The sequence below is a fragment of the Nicotiana sylvestris genome, chromosome 6 (genome assembly GCF_000393655.2).
Source record: "Nicotiana sylvestris chromosome 6, ASM39365v2, whole genome shotgun sequence".
Taxonomy (NCBI): domain Eukaryota; kingdom Viridiplantae; phylum Streptophyta; class Magnoliopsida; order Solanales; family Solanaceae; genus Nicotiana; species Nicotiana sylvestris.
Window position 1 is genome coordinate 53,633,338 of NC_091062.1, and position 19,082 is coordinate 53,652,419.

The 19,082-nt window shown below is 43.6% G+C and overlaps 1 protein-coding gene across 1 annotated transcript; it reads right to left on the reverse strand.

Annotated features, from left to right (window-relative positions):
• Window positions 1-12,436: 12,436 nt before the first annotated feature.
• On the reverse strand, window positions 12,437-15,969 carry LOC138870622 (uncharacterized). The gene is made up of 4 exons (XM_070148445.1): window positions 15,576-15,969; window positions 15,013-15,209; window positions 13,209-13,574; window positions 12,437-12,484 (listed from the first exon to the last, which is right to left on the reverse strand). Exons 1-4 carry the CDS (start codon window positions 15,967-15,969, stop codon window positions 12,437-12,439), a joined length of 1,005 nt encoding a protein of 334 aa, XP_070004546.1.
• Between the last annotated feature and the right edge of the window lie 3,113 nt (window positions 15,970-19,082).

Consider the following 19,082-nt stretch of genomic DNA (forward strand, 5'->3'; position numbering starts at 1 on the left):
AGTAAAGTAATGAGAGAAAATGATAGTAATAAGTGTTGATTAATAAGAAAAGTCAGAATACTTTGATAAATTGCATAATTGTTTTGAACATTGAAGATCTTATTGTGGGAATTGAAAACATGCGAGAGAAAAAATAACAGTCTTTTAGTAAATCAAAATAGTGCTTGTTTTAGCCTTGCTACCCCGAGGCTTGTCGGGCTCTGGTTGTCTTGATGGTCCAGTTATTGAGGCGGGCCCCTCTGCTTATGGCTTGTATGGAAGGGCCTTCCTCATCGAGAATGACACAGTAGTCCATATCACTATCTTCTAAGAATAAATTCTTCACCCCTGCCAATGCTTCCTTTTCTTTTGGCCCATAAATAATATCGGCCGGTTGGAAAGTCCGCTACAAATGTGGTAGAGGCTTCTCCAGCGGATAGTAAGGACCACGCCATTGTGGCGACCAACTGTTGAATTCCTCCCAGGTGTACTCATATCCCATACCGAAAGTGGTGCCATGTTTCTTGAGTTTTATAGGCTTAGCGATTCCTTGGAGATTCTTGCCGAGCCCTTTTCCAGATTCGTACCCACACCAATTCAGTATACTCTCGGTCTTATTGTCCCACCATTTGTCTTTGTCAACAACATTCACTCGTTCAATGTGATGGTAAGTCTCTCCACTTAGATTCTTTCTCCCTTCAATTGACGGAATAGTCTGGCGACTGTATATGGGGTTGCTACCGTAGCCGTGAATGATCACTTCCTGGTGGTTCCATTCAAACTTTACTGCCTGATGCAGTGTTGATGCTATAGCCCCAGCGACATGGATCCATGGCCGTCCCAACAGTGGATTGTAAGATGCCGGCACGTCTATCACTTGGAAATCGGCATCGAACCAAGTTTTCCCCATTTGCAAACACAGACTAATTTCCCCAATAGTGGACCTCTGGGATCCATCGAAGGCTTTCAAGTTGATGGCTCCATCCTTTATCTCGTGCAGTCCCTTACCCAACTTCTTGAGCATTACCAGCGGACAAATGTTGAGGCTGGAACCCCCATCAATCAGGATCCTGGTGATAAAGTAATCCTCGCATTGCATAGTGATGTGCAGTGCTTTGTTGTGCCCCAACCCTTCAGGCGATTTCTCATCCTCATGAAAAGTAATTTTGTGACTCTCCAATACCTGTCTGACCATGTTAGCCTTTTCTCCACCAATAATGTTGCTTGGCATGTATGCTTCACTTAGCACCCTCAACAAAGCATTCTTGTGTGCCACGGAATTTTGTAGCAAAGCAAGTATGGAGATTTGCGCCGATGTTTTGTTCAACTGGTCGATGATTGATCGCAGCGAACTCAACCTCACACAATGGTAGGAAGAGCGGGCGCTAAGACTTTTACCCAAATAGTGGTATCGGGGTCAATTTCCACATGGAGCTTGGAATGGAGTTACGTATTTGTTCAGACTAGGAATGCGTGCTTGCTCCTAATTGTACTTGTAAAAGCTTTTTGGGGTTTTTGTTTAATAACTACTATTATCAACTACAAATTTAGGCTAATTTATGCTAAAGAGAGATGTTCTAAGTTGTGATTAATATAGAGAAAGGCACTAGGGTCGTGGCATCACCTAGGTGGTTAACTAACGGGTAGAGACTACTAATAATAGATTGACATATTTGGGATCAATGTTATAACCATTGCACAATTATACCCACTCTCAGACCTCTCGGAAGAGAGAGCGATTTTGCCCAATTGACTCTCTCGAGATTAATTGGGTAGGCAAATTAGACCAAGCTACTAGGGTTCAAGTAGGGTGATTATTCTCTCGAGGTTTAACCCGTTAATTGGGACTACCATTTCTCATGGGTCCACCCCAATTCCTTGTTGGGTCAATTTTGGGGTCATAGACTCTCTTTGTCAAGAAGAGTCAAGACCCACCAAGCTAGAATCAATGTTTGCAACCAACAATCCTTAATTAAACCATAAAATTAACCCAAATAACAAATACCCAATATCAATCTATCATTAAGAAGCTACACCCATTAATTACCCACACTAGGGTTGAGCCACAACCCTAGCTAATGGGTTTAGCTAGACATAATTAAAGAAGAAAACGAAGAAATAGAAGATGAAACAACCATATTAATTAATTGCTAATGTTAAACTACAATAATCTATGATGAAACTAAGTTAAAAATGCCCAAGATAAGCCAAAACATAAGTCTCACGAGTGCAACAGCTATCAGATGTACCCCTCTCTCCTAAAAATGGTAAAATGTTCTATTTATAGTGGACTGGAAAAACTGGACAAAAATGCCCCTGCGGGGTTAGTGCGGACCGCACAAAGTTGGAACGTGGCCGCACTGGGTTGCTTGACCTCTGAATCTTGCTCTCTGTAGATGGTGATGCAGATCGTACAAAGACGAAATGCGGCTGCATGAAGACTGGCGCGGACCGCACAAAGTTGTTGTGCAGCCGCATGAATAGTTTGGCAGCTTCTCTGAACTTCTTGGACGCGACCACATAGCAAGATTGTGCGACCGCATGAGTGGGCCGCGGGCCGCATGAAGAGTGCCGCGGCCGCATGAGCTTGACTTGTAGTTTCACAGTCTATGAACTCCTATGGTGCGGCCGCATGACATGATGGTGCGGTCCGCATGAAGTTCTGAATGTCCTTACTTTAATGATCTTTGACACTTGAGCAGGTTTCACTCCGATTTGAGCCGATCTTTGACGATTTGTCACTTTATAGCTCAAACCTGCAATCAAGCACAATCTGTAAGCATTTTGGGACTATTTTGTAGCAAATTACACTCAAAGCACAGGCAAGTATGGGTATAAAACATGTTAAAATCCTACTTATCAACTCCCCCAAACTTAAACCTTTGCTTGTCCTCAAGCAAACAAAACAAAACCCACCCTCAAGGGTAACATCCAAGCAATTTCAGCTTATCCTAAAGTAACCTCAACAAGCATCAATTGGGACTAACAATTGCCCTCAATGCGAATGCATCATTAACACATTTAAGCTTTGTAAACTTGTGGATCAAGTATGACACAAGAGCATCAAGAGTTGACACATTTCATGAAAGAACTTTTTTTAATTACTTTGGCCATTGTGGAACCCAAACTCACACATCCTCAACTCTCCGTAAGTGAACCTCACCTTTTTAAGTATTGACACACAAATCGAGGTTGATGGATTTTCACTCATCTCTCTCAAGGAAGAGGCCACAAGTCCGGCTCTAAGTACCATATGCTTGCCCTTTATGTAAGTATCCACTAATGTAGGTTCCCTTCAACTCAAAATCATGTAGGGCTTTTGTGGAGTCATTGTGAAGGCTTTTGGGTAAGTGTAGGACATATTTTTGTTCAAGTTGGTTCAATCTTCCCTTAAGCACTTCTTTTGATTCATTTTGGCACAATTTCTTGACTCAATTGAGTATTCACTTCTTTTTCAAGGGGTTAGAGAGACACATTGTCACCCTTTCTTATGCAATTCAACACATTTCTCCTTTTTCTACTTTTTCCACACCCTTTTTCACTTTTTTTTTTCTTTGAATCCCCTTTTTGACCTTATTAAATTTTTTTGGCAATCCGCTAGGCAAGCACCTACTGCTAATTTTTTATTAATAAAAGAAAAGAAAAATACAACAATTAGGAACAGTACAAATAAGGGGGACAACAACATCGGTATTGTTACTCATATGCCTTGGCTATATAATCACTCCTCTGCGCCTCACATTGCCTTATGATGGCAGCCTCATGTAGAGGATTCATGGTGTAGCTGCCGGCAAAGTTTCATGAGGGCATATAATCTCATAGCCGTGTGGATATTTTTCCAACGACATAGGACCAAGGCAACTCAAACCGGGCTAAACCTTACCCTACTAATCCTATTGAGGCAGAGAAAAGGCCTCACCTACTAGCACGCATGTCAAAAATAAGAATTGGAGAGTACCAAATATTCAATGATCATCATAGAGTTTATAACATACTCTGTGATGATATTACAAATGAGAATACTAATAAAGTGGTATAATAGAATGAAGTACCAATTTGGTTCATGTCCCTTCTTTTGCAAACTTGTAAAATCTTCAATTTGTAATTCTTTGTTGTTTTCCTCAACCGTGTTCAAAATGTATTCAAAAATAATCATTTCTTTTTTGAATGGTTGGACCTCGTTGATGTAGTTGGGGCAACCTGCTTTTGTTTGGCAGCTCTCATTGGAGGTCGCCTAACATTTAAAAAATCACTAACCTTGTCGTCCCAACTATTTTTCCTTGTATGAGATTTCCTATTTTTTCCGCTATGCATAGGTGATAAATCACCTTTTCTTGCTGCATGTGCACGACATTCTTTCAAAACTGCATCTTCTTCTCCTTCCTCATACATATCTCTACCCACAGATACTGGATCTGGTATGTCTTGTAAAAATTCTTGTGCCAACAAACCATTTCCATCTTGTCTGTTAACCAAAGTTGCCTAGTTTTGACTTTGTTTTGTGCCTTTCACCTGGTTGCTGGTCCAATCCCCATGCCCAGTGCTACCAACTTGATTTGTATTTAGAGAATTTAGGGGCTTAGAACTTACCAGTGCATCAAGTAGCTTTCTGTCCTCCATCGTGATAACAGGTGCCCTTATAGATAATTGTTGCTGTCCAGCAGTTGAAGAAGTTACTGCTGCTCTTGCATTGTTTTCATTCTGCTCTGTAATGCATCGAGCAACTTTCCATCCTGTAAAGTGATAGCTGGTGGCGTTGTATCCTGCTGCTGCTGTCCACCAGTTGGAAGTGTGACTATAGCTCCTAAGGTGTTTGCATTCAGCTGCTGCTGCCAATACTTTCGACTAGCTGGATCAATCTGGTTACTAGGTGTGGCTGCATTTTGAACTATGTTTCCAACTACTGCATCCTTGACTTTTGGAGCAACAACTGGAGAGTACCTGGGAATGAAAGCTGGAGCATTGAGATTCAACATGCTTTTGTGGCTCGTGTTTGGTATACCATCTGGTTTAGGCAGTGTTATTGAATCAAGTTCTTCACTTGCACTCTCCTGATCAACCACATGATCTGCCTCTTCAGATGAGTATCCAGCAAAATCAACACCACAATCTTCTTCATCATCATACTCACGCTGGTCATCCCAGAGCTTGGATTTAATTGCCATCGCCCTCACATTTGCACTGATAACCTCATTGTTACTTCCTGTAGAAATCATCATCTGCCTAGATTCACCACCATGCTCACCAAATGATTCTAGCAATTGAGTAGGCACCTCCTGTACCGATGTGTTCAAAGCGACCAATGGTTGCCTGATCAGAGGCTTTGCATTCATCATCATATCCATCTGAGTCTCTTTAATGATTTTGGCAACTTCCGGACTAGAAATATGCATCTTTGGAGTACTGGACATCGTGGTTGCTGTAGACAATTGGATTGCCTCGGCCTTTTGTGCATCAACAGGAACAATGTCCTTCGACACAATTAGTCGACCACCTGTGTTCTTGGCAAGTTGTTGTTTGCTACTACCTGGATATTGTAGTTGGAAATTTTTTGGGGTTGTGTTCATCATCATAGCTGCCACGACATCGTTTACCATTTTATCAAGCTCCGAATTGGAAATATGTAGCGTTGGCATATCTGCAGCATGAATTTGACTTGTCTCACCATTGTGATTACCACCAGATGCGATCTCAAGGGCTTCATTTTTCTGCTCCTTTTCACTACCTGTAAAATTAGTTTTTCCAGCATCTGGTCGTATCTCGTACCCCATCTATTGTTCCTCATTAACATGCTCACCCTCATTCACCAAAGCATCGAAAGAGTTCGAAACTCTAATAGCCTTTGATGGTACAATCTGATTTTGAAGCGTTGGAGTTTGCTTCTTGCTAGGTGATTTGTTCACCACTTTCCAGTTGTTACTCTTTGTAGTACCTACTGCCCCTACACATATTTTATCTTGCCCCGCAGAAATTTGATGACCAGGTGCCAAAACATTTTTTCCTCGATCAACATCGGCCTGCATTGCACCAGTAGTAACTAGGTGCATTCTTGTAGAGATAGTGGAGGCGTGAACATGTTTGGATTGTTTAGGCAACCCCTTGTCCAATTTTAACACCTCATCTAGTGGCACGATAGGAGCTGAAGCATGTGTTGTATTTGAATTGTCAATAACCCCAACAACAGAAGTCATAACCCCTTCATTAAAGAGCCCAACACCTACCTTAAAACCTGTAGCATCTGCACTTCTGACAACATCAACATCTTCAAGTTCCTGCTCCTCATCTTGCACTGCAGTATCTATTAACTGAGCTGTTTTTTCAGTTAGATCAACATGTGCAGCAGTAGCTTTAATAACCCCAGCAGTAGGACGATTACCAGTTGCATTCAATGCAACATTAGCCTCCAATTGTGAACCTACAGTAGCTGATCGTCTTTCAGCTTTGTCAACTTGTCCTATCAATGTTACTGCTGCATTATTCTTGGCAAAAATTGCTCGAATAGCTGCAGCTAAAGCACTGTCATTCATCATCCCAGGTACAAACGCTGAACCTTTAGAAGTTCCAGGTAAAGCTTGATCAACCACAGTATTTTTTGCAGCCTTCAAGTCCTGAGCAACTCTAGTAAGGGCTTCAGCAACTGGGACAATTGCACTAGAAACAGGATTACGCCCTACATCATCAGAATCAACATTATCTCGATGTGTTGCTGCTATATGCCATGCTGCATTAATTGCTTCTTCTGCATATTCATGAGCCTTTTGATGTGTTCTGTCTTTTCCCACATCAACCAAGCTCCCTGACGATTTAGCTAGCTGTAATGCATTTAAGAAATCCCTGGCATCCCCTTTCAATTTTTCAACCTTGCTCATCTCCTCAGCCAAGGCCAAAACTTTAGCAGGCATTATACGATCAGTAGCAATAGTCGTCTCAATCAAGTTTTCTTCCTGTTGCATATCATAATTCGACCTATTCCTTGTCATCAATGAACGAAAATCTTCACCAACATGTCCTTGTCGTTTGCACACATTACAATATGATGGAAGATTGTCAAACACAAACTCATGTAAATTCTTAATAACCTTACCAGATTTCTCATCAATGAATTGTAACTTAATATTCTTGGGATGCTTATCAAGGAGATCAATAATTAACTTGACCCTCACTGTGCTAGGTCTTGTCCTAGTTTGTGTGGCTTTATCTATAGCAATAGGTTTTCCCACGACTGATGCAATTGATAATAAAGGCTTCTTTGCAAAAAGGTTCGTCGGCAATTCTGGAAATGACACCCATGCAACTATTTTTGATGTCTCCGCCTTAGGATCGTAATCTTGAGTCCATGGGAATGAACGATATTGATGTTGTTGACCTTTGTATTGTAGATAACCAACCTGTTTTGAGACAATCGCTACAAAATCATCATAAGCATCACATCGAATCAACAGTTGCCTAACTGTGAGCAAACCAATCAAGCATCGACCCTTAATCCCAATTTGTGCTGGAATCATTTTACGAAGTTCCAGTAATTCTGGTGCACCATATGACAGCTTCATCACCACAGCTTGGTGGAGACCTTCTTCAACTGCATATTCCTCAAATTCCTTAACAGAAAATTGTATCATAAGTTGTCCATGAGCATTTTGGATAGGTTTAAGGATCGTTTTAGTTACTGCTTGCAATTTTGCCGAGAATAGTGAAGCATAAGAATTTGTTTTAGAGCTGGGATCCATATCTCCCACAGCTTGAAGCTGGGGAGAGGCCTGCACATCCATGACTGAAGCTATCTCACCATTTCTGTACATGAAAACAGAAGAAGCAGTGCTGAAATTCTGGAAAAACTTGGCGCTACAGTGACTCTCGATCTAAAATCAAGATTTGTTACAGATGGCTATGGATTTGAGGATGAAACCAATTGGGGATTTTTCGCAAAGAGAAGTGGATTCTTTTGAGACCAATCTTGCAATCTTACCTTGCCGGACGCCAGAGTTATGGTCCGTGAATAGTGACGGCGACACTATTTACAGAAAATCCTAGAGAGAAAGATATTATATATATTGACTCATCTATATGTTTTCAATGAGTTTCAACCATACCTATTGAAAAAGGTCCTTTTTAACCTGACCTTATTCAATTAGGTCTTTCTTTTTGTCTTGTTTTTTTTTGCTTTTGTACCTTTTACCACATTGTTTCCTTTCTTGTCTCCCCCCAAACTTAGATATTTGCCATCTACTCAAGGGAAGATTTGGATGCCAAGAATGGGTATCATTAAGAACGGGTATAGGCTTGTAGCTTTGGTTCTTGAAAGAAGAAGGTTCAAGGCTCAAAAGGGTTAACTAGGGATTATTTCATTGGTAGGTCATGGAATTGTTCAATCTTACCATTTTGGATCAAGGAGAGCCTACAATCACTTCTCAAGCCAAATTTCACCTAAGATTTCGCCTCAACAAACATTCGGGGCAAGTTCTAGACCATCGGCTCAGGACTTGGACTCGCAAATCGAATTCTCACCACACACTCTCAAGGATTGCTAAAGATATCGAGTCGAGGGCCCACAACGACCTTAGTTATGATTTAAGCGCACAATGGTCCAATACGACCACATGATGACTGTTTGGTCAACACAAGAGTCTCAAGGCCACGACTTTCACCATCCTAAGCACAACATTATGTCTTTGACCATGGGATCAAAAGCAAATGTGTTATGCCCAAGTGAAGCTTTGCCTGAGGTACCTTTGACTGCAACACTTGAAAATAAAAAAAAATAAAAATAAAAAAAGGACTCAAACCCTTATGAAGGTTGACACGCTATCTCTCATTGGGAAGAGGCACCCGGTTCACACAACACTCTAACCTTAGAAAGAACCGTGACATTAAGAAAACCAAGGGCTTATTGCAAATGCCAACACAAAACAAAAAGGTTACGAGCCTGCTATGAAACTAAAAACGAATTTTTTTAATGAAAATAGAAAAACCGAATGAATATGTACAATAGGGGAGTAGAATATACAACCGGGGGGGGGAATGAATATGTACATAAACTAGAAAAGTAACTAGAATGAAAAGTTATGTACAAGCCAACTATCAACTAGCAACATAAGCTAAGAGTCAAATAAATATGTACAGTCATCTCAAATGTATCAACCATCAAAATACAAAATAGTAGACCGCATCCCCACGAATAAAAGCTGGCATTGTCCCCAATGCCAACTACCAAAATAAGCATATAAACAGAGAAAGGATATAGAGTAGCTCCTCAAGCCTGATCCGTCGTCATGGGCTGATCAGTGGTCCCCTGGTCCTCTGTATTGGCGGGAACCTCAGACTGGTCCCCGGCCTGCTGTTGCTCTGCCGCTGGGACAGGGGTCGTGTCATGGACCGGCTGAACATCTGGTGGGGCACTGAAAGTGTCCTCCTGAACCTGTGCTACCTCTATCACAACACCTTCAGTGCTAGGAAGCTTCCTCTTCTTCCTTGGGTACCTAGGCTCCTCCTCCTGCTGTGGCTCCGGTACAACTACTGCTGGTGGAGGTGCAGACTCATCAAAGAACAAGTCTAAAGGCAGCTGGTCTGCCTTTAGCTTGTCAACCTCAGCTCGGAGCTCCTTCACCTCTTCCTTAGATGCTCGGGATTTTCTCATCTTCTTGTGTTCTCTGGCAAGCTCCTTTAGAGCTTTGCCCTGTGTATCAACTGCCTTTGTGAAGGCAGCCTGAGTAGCCAAAATCTTCTCCTAGTTGTCCAGGAGTGTCTTCAATGTCTCCTCAATGGACTGAGGAATCTCAACGGTGGCTGGAACCGACTGGGCCGCAACTGTGGGTGCCAAAGTGGACAACTTGGATGTCGAGACTGACATCTAGTTGTTCAAACTGGCCAATGTCTTTGCTAACTGCTGGGCCATGAGGGGGTTGGATTTGGATGTGGGAACCACCGGGCCAGTTAAAGAACTGGGACCTGCAAAGGAGGATGGGATGTCCGGAACAGTAGTGGCAGCAGGAGTAGGTGGCTCAATAGAAGCCTCTACCGCAACTGGCTCCTCAGACTGGCCAGTCGGGGCAGAGGTGGATGCTTTTCCCTTATTATCCCCCTTCGGGTTGTCCGGCCCTTGAATTAAACCATGAGAACGGGGACACCGACCGGACTCCAACATCGAAAGGGTATTTTTTCACCTTTGCATCTTCAAAGTACATTGTTAGGGTGTTCGGGTAGGGGTAGTTTCTATCCGTATCAATGCCAATGGATGTGATCACACTATACATAACATTCCCCCCATTGATGGGGAAACCTGCCATAATGAATGCAATGAGAACCGCTCGGGCGATTGGAATGGTCTGGTCATGGGACGAAGGGTCCAACCTGTTGTTTACAAAAGTTAACCATCCTCTCGCCTCAAAATTGAGGTCCCTTCGCAGTGTTTTCTTCCCCACCTGAATCCACTCCGAAACAGTACCCGACTGAGCTAAGAACTGTGCCACCCAAGGACGATCTTCCTCTTTCAACGCTAACTTCTCTTTGTAAAGAGAGTCATCCTCGTCATTGAAACCCAAATACTCGTTCAATGCCTTCCCCGAGAACACTATCTTCTTATCCCGCACTTTGGTTGCAATTGACCCTTCTTTTGTGTGGGCCACATTGCTGTAGAATTCCTTCACCATATGTTCATTTGCATCGACCAGCTCATCTTTAAAGAAATCCCACCCCACTCTAGTAAGAAATTATTCATGGACTCGGGGAAGGTAGGGTAACAAATCCCGGGTGAATACTCTTCTTTCTGGAATCACCTTTTTCTTGGGCCACACTTCCCGGAATTTATGAAAGGCCACCTCGCTGACAAATCTATCCTGCAATACAACTGGATTTCTAGTTCTTTCAATTCAACCAACTCTAAGTACCCCACTGTCCGGGACCTCCTCATCACTCTTGTTTTTATCTTCTGCACCCTCCCCGGATTCTGAAGCCGTGGGGGAGGTGGAGTATTTGGCACTACCTGCTTCTGAGCCCTCAGACAACTCAGGTTGTATAACAGTTGGAGCTTTAGCTGGGCCTGCGAGGGCTTTCCCCGAATCAGTTGAGACATCCTGGGAGGGGAGGTACTCACTCCCCGACTGCTCTTCATCACTTATCACCTGCTTTCTTGTTTTTAGCTTTGGTTGGGGAGTAAGTTTCTTCAATTTTGCTTTACCTACCCGGGAGGGGTCAGCTCCTCGTCCGAGTTGTTTAGCTCCACGCCCTCATTGTTTAACCATTTCCTGCACACAAATAATTCTAACATTGTTAGTTCAGGCAATTGCAGAGTTTAAGTACAGAATAGAAGCATAGACAGAGAACAGGTGATAGCAGTACGGACCGCACAAACAAGGCATGCGGACCGCACTGACCAAGTTAGGAAATGAACCCTCTCTGATTAGGAACTATGCGGACCGCATGAACAGGGGGTGCGGCCGTATGGGGGCCAACGCGGTCCGCACAAACTGGTCATGCGGCCGCATTGGCCATACTATTAAAAACTGGTGCCCTCTGAACCTCACCCTCGCGGACCGCACAAACTGGTCATGTGGCCGCATTGGCCATACTATTAAAAACTGGTGCCCTCTGAACCTCACCCCCGCGGACCGCGCAAACATGGGATGCGGCCGCGTGGGGCATGGCACGGACCGCACAAACTGGGCATGCGTCCGCACTGGGATAATCAACCTTTAGGTTCAAGGTTTACGCGGACCGCGTAGCAGAATGATGCGGCCGCGTAAAAGGCATGCAGACCGCATAATTAGGGGTTGCGGCCGCACTGGGCATTAATTACAGGGGAAATTAGGGTTTTACAAAAAACTCAAGTCTTTCACGTTTTAGCATCCTACTTTGTCCCTACTCATTTATAACATGCCCATCATTTCAAAGAACAACAAAAACAATATAAAACTATCCTAATTATGAAACGACGAAGAACAAAAAAGAAAAATGAAGAAGTTATGACTAGGGGAACATTTATAAAGTTTAAATTAATATTAAGTAAAGACTAATGTGAGAGATATGTTACCAGGAAAGCGAAGAAATGCTCATGATATTAACACTAAGAGGGGTCTCTGAATGTGAACAGTAACTTTTAGGGCTCAGGGGTTAATTTTGGCGAAAAGTTCTAATGAAGATCCTAATGGTTTATTTATAGGAAACACAGTGGGGCCCATCACTTACCGTCCAGTGCGGCTACGTAAACACGACCGCGGGCTGCACTAGGACTTTACCATTTACCTGTAGCTGCAGCGAAGGCGCGCGGACCGCATGAGACGGGCTGCGGCCGCATGAGAACCATGCGGGCCGCACAAAGTGGGACGCGGCCGCGTGAACACAGTTCAGAGAGTTGGCAATATTTTTCTTTGGCCGATGCGGACCGCACAAAGTGAGATTACGGCCGCACGGTCACTATTCAGAGACTGTGCACTTTTTGCACAGTTGTTTTGCACTGGTTCAATCACAATTCCTGCAACATCTCACAAACCATTAGCTCAAAAATCCTAATCTGCAACAGAAATCAAAAAAGAAAGAAAAAAGACATAGGTTGCCTCCCAAGAAGCGCCTGATTTAACGTCGCGGCACGACGCATGTTACTATCAAAGTCACTTCAAATGAATGAGTGCCACCATGGGGGTGTCATCAAACTTGCCCAAGTAATGCTTGACACGATGCCCATTGACCCAGAAAACTTCGCCATTTTTGTTTTTGAGATCAATAGCTCCAAATGGGGTTACACCAACAACTTCAAATGGACCACTCCACTTAGACTTAAGCTTTCCCGGGGATAACCTCAACCGGGAGTTGAAAAGAAGAACCATGTCACCAACTTTGAATTCCTTCCCTCGGGCATACTTATCGTGAAGGTACTTCATCTTGTCCTTGTACAAGGACGCGCTGGAGTAGGCATGAAATCTAAACTCGTCTAGCTCATTGAGTTGCTCAACCCAGAGATTCGTAGCGACATCCCATTCTAAGTTCAATTTTCTCAAGGCCCACATAGCCTTATTCTCCAATTCCACCGGAAGATGACAAGCTTTCCCAAACAACAACCGGTATGGAGACATACCAATCGGGGTCTTGTAAGTTGTCCGATAGGCCCAAAGAGAATCATCTAGTTTCTTCGACCAATCGGTCCTATTGGCATTGACAGTTTTGGACAAAATACTCTTGATCTGTCGGTTGGAAACCTCAACTTGGCCACTCGCTTGAGGATGATAAGGAGTGGTCACCTTGTGATTTACACCATATTTGGCAAGCAATGAATCAAAATCCCGGCTGCAAAAATGAGAACCACCATCACTAATGATAGCACATGGAGTGCCAAACCTTGTGAAGATACTCTTTTTCAAGAATGCCACCACACTTCGAGCTTCATTGTTGGGCAAAGCGATGACTTCGACCCATTTTGACACATAATCAACCGCTACCAAGATATAGGTGTTCCCACAAGAACTCACGAACGGCCCCATAAAGTCGATACCCCACACATCAAAAATGTCCACCTCTAGAATTGTGTTGAGAGGCATCTCATCCTTTTTAGAAATCCCACCGGCTCGTTGGCGTTCATCACATCTCTTGACAAAAATCACCGGCATCTTTAAACAAGGAGGGCCAATAGAAACCGAAACTAAGCACCTTAGAAGCCGTCCTCACCCCGCCATGATGGCCACCATAGGGAGAGGAATGACAAGCCTCCAAAATACTCAATTGTTCTTTTTCCGGGACACATCGGCGAATCACACCATCGGTGCAAATCTTGAACAAATATGGCTCATCCCAATAATAATCCAAACTATCCCGCTTGAGCTTCTTCCTTTGGTTAGAAGGGAGCTCATACAGGATTATACCGGTCACAAGATAATTTGCCACATCGGCAAACCACGGCATATCATGCATAGATACCACAAGGAGTTGTTCATCCGGGAACGCATCATTGATCTCAAGGCCGTCAGAAGGCCTCCCCTCTTCCTCCAAGCGGGACAAGTGGTCCGCCACTTGATTTTCACTTCCTTTCTGGTCCACAATTTCTAGATCAAACTCTTGAAGAAGTAGCACCTATCTCATCAACCTTGCTTTTGAATCTTTCTTGGTCATCAAATACCTAAGGGCAGCATGATCAGTATGGATAATCACTTTGGCCCCCATAAGGTATGGTCAGAACTTTTCCATGGCAAACACAATAGCTAGCAACTCCTTCTCGGTGACTGTATAGTTTCTTTGAGCTTCATTCATCGTCTTGCTTGAGTAGTACACCGGATGGAACATCTTGTTGATCCTTTGGCCCAAGACCACCCCTACCGCAACATCACTAGCATCACACATGAGCTCAAATGGCAAGCTCCAATTGGGTGCGGTAATGATAGGGGTAGTTGTCAACTTGTGTTTTAGAAGCTCGAACGCCTCCATGCATTTCTCATCAAAGACAAACTTGGCCTCCTTCTCTAATGACTTGCACAACGGGTTAACTACCTTAGAGAAATCTTTGATGAACCTTCGGTAGAAACCCGCGTGCCCCATAAAGCTCCTCACCCCTTTGACAGAAGTAGGGGGAGGTAACCTTGAAATGACTTCAATCTTGGCTTTGTCAACTTCAATACCTCTCTTCGAAATCTTATGACCCAATACAATACCCTCTTCTACCATAAAATGGCATTTTTCCCAATTAAAAACTAGGTTTGTATCTTCACATCGGGCCAACACACGATCCAAATTTGTCAAGCATCATTCAAAAGAGTCCCCCACCATGCTAAAATCATCCATAAAGACCTCCAATATATCTTCCACCATGTCGGTGAAAATTGCCATCATACATCGTTGAAAGGTCGCTGGGGCATTACATAATCCAAACGATATCCTCGAAAATACGAATGTGCCGTAGGGACAAGTAAAGGTCATCTTTTCCTGATCTTCTGGGGCGATGAGAATCTGATTGTACCCTGAATACCCATCTAAAAATCAATAGAACGACCGACCCGCAAGATGATCAAGCATTTGGTCGAGGAACGGCAACGGGAAATGATCCTTTCAAGTTACCTTGTTAAGCTTTCTATAGTCCATACAAACTCTCCATCCCGTCACCGTCCGAGTAGGAATCAACTCATTGTTAGCATTGGTTACCACATTCATCCCTCTCTTCTTCGGTACGTATTGCACCGGAGAAGTCCATGAGCTGTCAGAAATAGGATACACCACGCCGGCATCAAGCCACTTGATAACTTCCATCTTGACCACTTCTTGCATTGCTTCGTTGAGTCACCTTTGGTGTTCAAGTGAGGGCCTCACATCCTCCTCCAATATGATATTATGCATGCAAAAGGCGGGGCTTATACCCCGAATATCCGCCAATGTCCATCCAATCGCCCTCTTGCGCTTTTGTAGAACCACCAAAGTGGCGTCAACCTGCACGTTAGTCAAGCAAGACGAAAGAATAACAGGCAAAGTGAAATTAGGGCCCAAGTATTCATACCTGAGGTGAGGAGGAAGTGGTTTCAACTCCAACACTGGCGACTCCTCAATAGATGGCTTGGTTGGGGGAGTTTTGCGATTCTCAAGATCCAAGGATAACTTCCTAGGCTCATAAGAATACGAGCCCATACCATGCAAAGCATTTACACATTCAACTCTCCCAGCATCATTATCAACATCCATGTTCAAGAGCACGGCTTCAAGTGAGTCCTCAACATTTACCATTGCGCTTGTGTCATCCACTATCACCGCCGTGACAATGTCAACAAACGAGCACACCTCGGTGCTATTCGGTTGCCTCATAGATTTGCACACATGGAACACCACCTTTTCATTACCAACTCGGAAAGTCAACTCTCCCGCCTCGACATCTACCAAAGCCTTCCCAGTAGCTAGGAAAGGTCTTCCAAGGATAATTGGCACCTCAAAATCCACCTCACAATCCAAAATAACGAAATCGGCTGGCAATATGAACTTATCAACACGAACAAGGACATCATCAATAATCCCCAAAGGCCGCTTCATTGACCGGTCCACCATTTGAAGCCTCATAGAAGTTGGACGAGGTTGTCCGATTCCCAAGGTCTTGAAGACCGAATATGGCATTAAATTGATACTTGCCCCCAAGTCACAAAGGGCTTTTGCAAAGTCGGCACTTCCAATGGTACATGGGATAGTGAATGCACTGGGGTCCTCAAGTTTCGGAGCCATAGAATGCACAATTGCGCTCACTTGATGAGTCATCTTGATTGTCTCACACTCCATTGATCTCTTTTTTGTGACCAACTCTTTCATGAACTTTGCGTACCCCGGCATTTGCTCGAGTGCCTCCACCAAAGGCAGTTGATAGTCAAACTCTTCATCATCTCAATGAATTTCTTAAATTGGTTGTCACCCTTTTGCTTGGCCAACCGTTGAGGATAGGGCGGAGGAGGTCGAGGTAAGGGTGCTTGGGCTTTGGGCACCGCCGGCTCGGGCATATCAATCACGTGTTCCCTAGACGGGTTCACGGCCTCTTGTGTTTCCTCCTCAACCTCATGAACATCAATCCGCACATCATCTCTCACACTTGGTTCAACTACATCTTCAACCACCAAAGGCATTTCATTATCTCGTAACTCATCTTCATCTACCATAACTTGGTTTCCTCTTGAGTCATGCACATCATCGCGTCTTCTACTTCCCGTTGTCACCGCCATCACATGATTATTGTGCCCACCCTTGGGGTTTACTACCATATTACTTGGTAGAGCACCCTTTGGTCGAGTATTTAAAGACTGAGAGATTTGGCCTAATTGCACTTCCAAGTTCCGGATAGATGTGTTATGCGAAGCTAATTGGGCCTCGGGATCTTGGTTCTTTTTTATCAAGTTTTGCTCGAACATGCTTTCAATTCTCCCCATCTCGCTTCCAGACGAACTCGGACCTTGAGAAGGAAAGGGGGGGGGTGGATTGTTCAGTTGTTGGTACATGGGGGGCCTTTGAAAACCTTGCCCCCGATTGCCTTGGTTCCCGTTATTGTTCCACCCTCCTTGATTGTTGTTGTTGCCCCAATTATTGTTACTACCATGCCAATTTCCTTGGTTGCCTTGATTACCCCAATTGTTGTTTTGGTTGTTGTTATTCCAATTACCTTCGCCTTGTTCTTGATTGCCCCAATTACCTTGAAGACGCCATTGTTGATTTGAAGAGTTACCTCTATTCCCTTGATAGTTGTTGACATAATGGAATTCTTCGCTTTGATCATCATAGCACTTATTTGAATAACCACCACCATCATTGTTGTTGTCATATTGTTCACAATTACCTTGAGGTTGTTGTCCTTTTTGCCTCCTTTTCAACATAGAAACACCTTCTATTGCGTTGACTTGGCGCAGGTTTTGGACTTGTTGCAATTGCGCCTTTGCCAATTGATTCATAGTTGTTGTAAGCTCGGTGATAGCTTGGCCATGATCGTGCAATTCCTTGTGCAAATGGATGACCGTGGGGTCACCTTGGGGCACGTTTGCTCGGCTTTGCCATGCCGAAGAGGTGTCGGCCATTTCATCCAGTACATCACATGCCTCTTGGTAAGAAAGTTTCATAAAGTTCCCTCCGGCCAATTGGTTCACGATGCATTGATTTGTGGTGTTGATGCCCCGATAAAAGGTTTGTTGAATCATAGCCTCGGTCATATCATTATTAGGGCACTCTTTCACCATTGTTCTATATATTTCCCATATCTCATGGAAAGGTTCCGTCGGCTCTTGCTTTAAAGCTAGAATTTCATCCCGAAGAGCTGCCATATGACTTGGAGAGAAGAACTTGGCAATAAATTTATCCGCCAATTCATCCCATGTTGTAATAGAATGATTGGGGAGCCTTTCTAACCAATCCAATGCTTTACCCCGAAGAGAAAACGGGAAAACCCTCAATCTCAATGCATCCTCGGACACGTTTGTCTGCTTGCTACCCCAACATGTATCCACGAACCCCTTCAAGTGCTTGTAGGCATTTTGATCAGAGGCACCCGGGAAATAACCTCTCTGCTCGAGCAAGGTCAGCATAACATTTGTGATTTGAAAGTTCCCTGCCGGATTCGGGGAGGAACAATAGCACTGGCGTATCCTTCATTTGGTAAAACTCTGGGAGCCACTCTCGGTGGTGCCGGAGGAGGGTCTGGAATATTGTTGTTCTCATTTGCATTTATATTGACATGTCTTCCCCTCCTTGGAACTTGAGGTAAGACCTCATCTTGTTCTAGATCCTCTACCTCCTCCCCCGCTATCACATTGCTGAGAGGGTCATTTGCATTAATAGCCATTGTACCTGATTGAATGACACAAACAAAATTAGTAATCAAGAAGGAAAGAGAAGCAAAACACAAAACTAGCTACACAAATAGTCAATACCGTAAGCTCCCCGGCAACGGCGCCAAAAAGTGATCGCAACAAACTCAACCTCACACAACGGTAGGAAGAGCGGGCGCTAAGACTTTTACCCGAATAGTGGTATCGGGGTCAATTTCCACAGGGTCTTGGAATGGAGTTGCGTATTTGTTCAGACTAGGAATGTGTGCTTGCTCCTAATTGTACTTCTAAAATTTTTTTGGGGGTTTTGTTTAATAACTACTATTATCAACTACAAATTTAGGCTAATTTATGCTAAAGAGAGAAGTTCTAAGTTGTGATTAATATAGAGAAAGGTACTAGGGTCGTGGCATCACCTAGGTGGTTAACTAACGGGTAGAGACTACTAATAATAGATTGACATATTTGGGATCAATGTTATAACCGTTGCACAATTATACCCACTCTCACACCTCTCGGAAGAGAGAGCGATTTTGCCCAATTGACTCTCTCGAGACCAATTGGGTAGGCCAATTAGACCAAGCAACTATGGTTCAAGTAGGGTGATTACTCTCTCGAGGTTTATCCCGTTAATTGGGACTATCATTTCTCATGGGTCCACCCCAATTCCTTGTTGGGTCAATTTTTGGGTCATAGACTCTTTTTCTCAAGAAGAGTCAAGACCCACCAAGCTAGAATCAATGTTTGCAACCAACAATCCTTAATTAAACAATAAAATTAACCCAAATAACAAACACCCAATATAAATCTATCATTAAAAAGATACACCCATTAATTACCCACACTAGG

Bases quoted from the DNA above. Each gene is read 5' to 3' on its own strand.
- LOC138870622 (XM_070148445.1), bottom strand. From the start codon at position 15,969: ATGAAGCGGCCTTTGGGGATTATTGATGATGTCCTTGTTCGTGTTGAT. The intron at 13,575-15,012 runs GTAACTTGAAAG...CCTTGTTTAAAG, and splicing joins ACTATAGAAAGCTTAACAAG to ATGCCGGTGATTTTTGTCAA. The intron at 12,485-13,208 runs GTGACCACTCCT...TTTCTGTTGCAG, and splicing joins AATATGGTGTAAATCACAAG to ATTAGGATTTTTGAGCTAAT.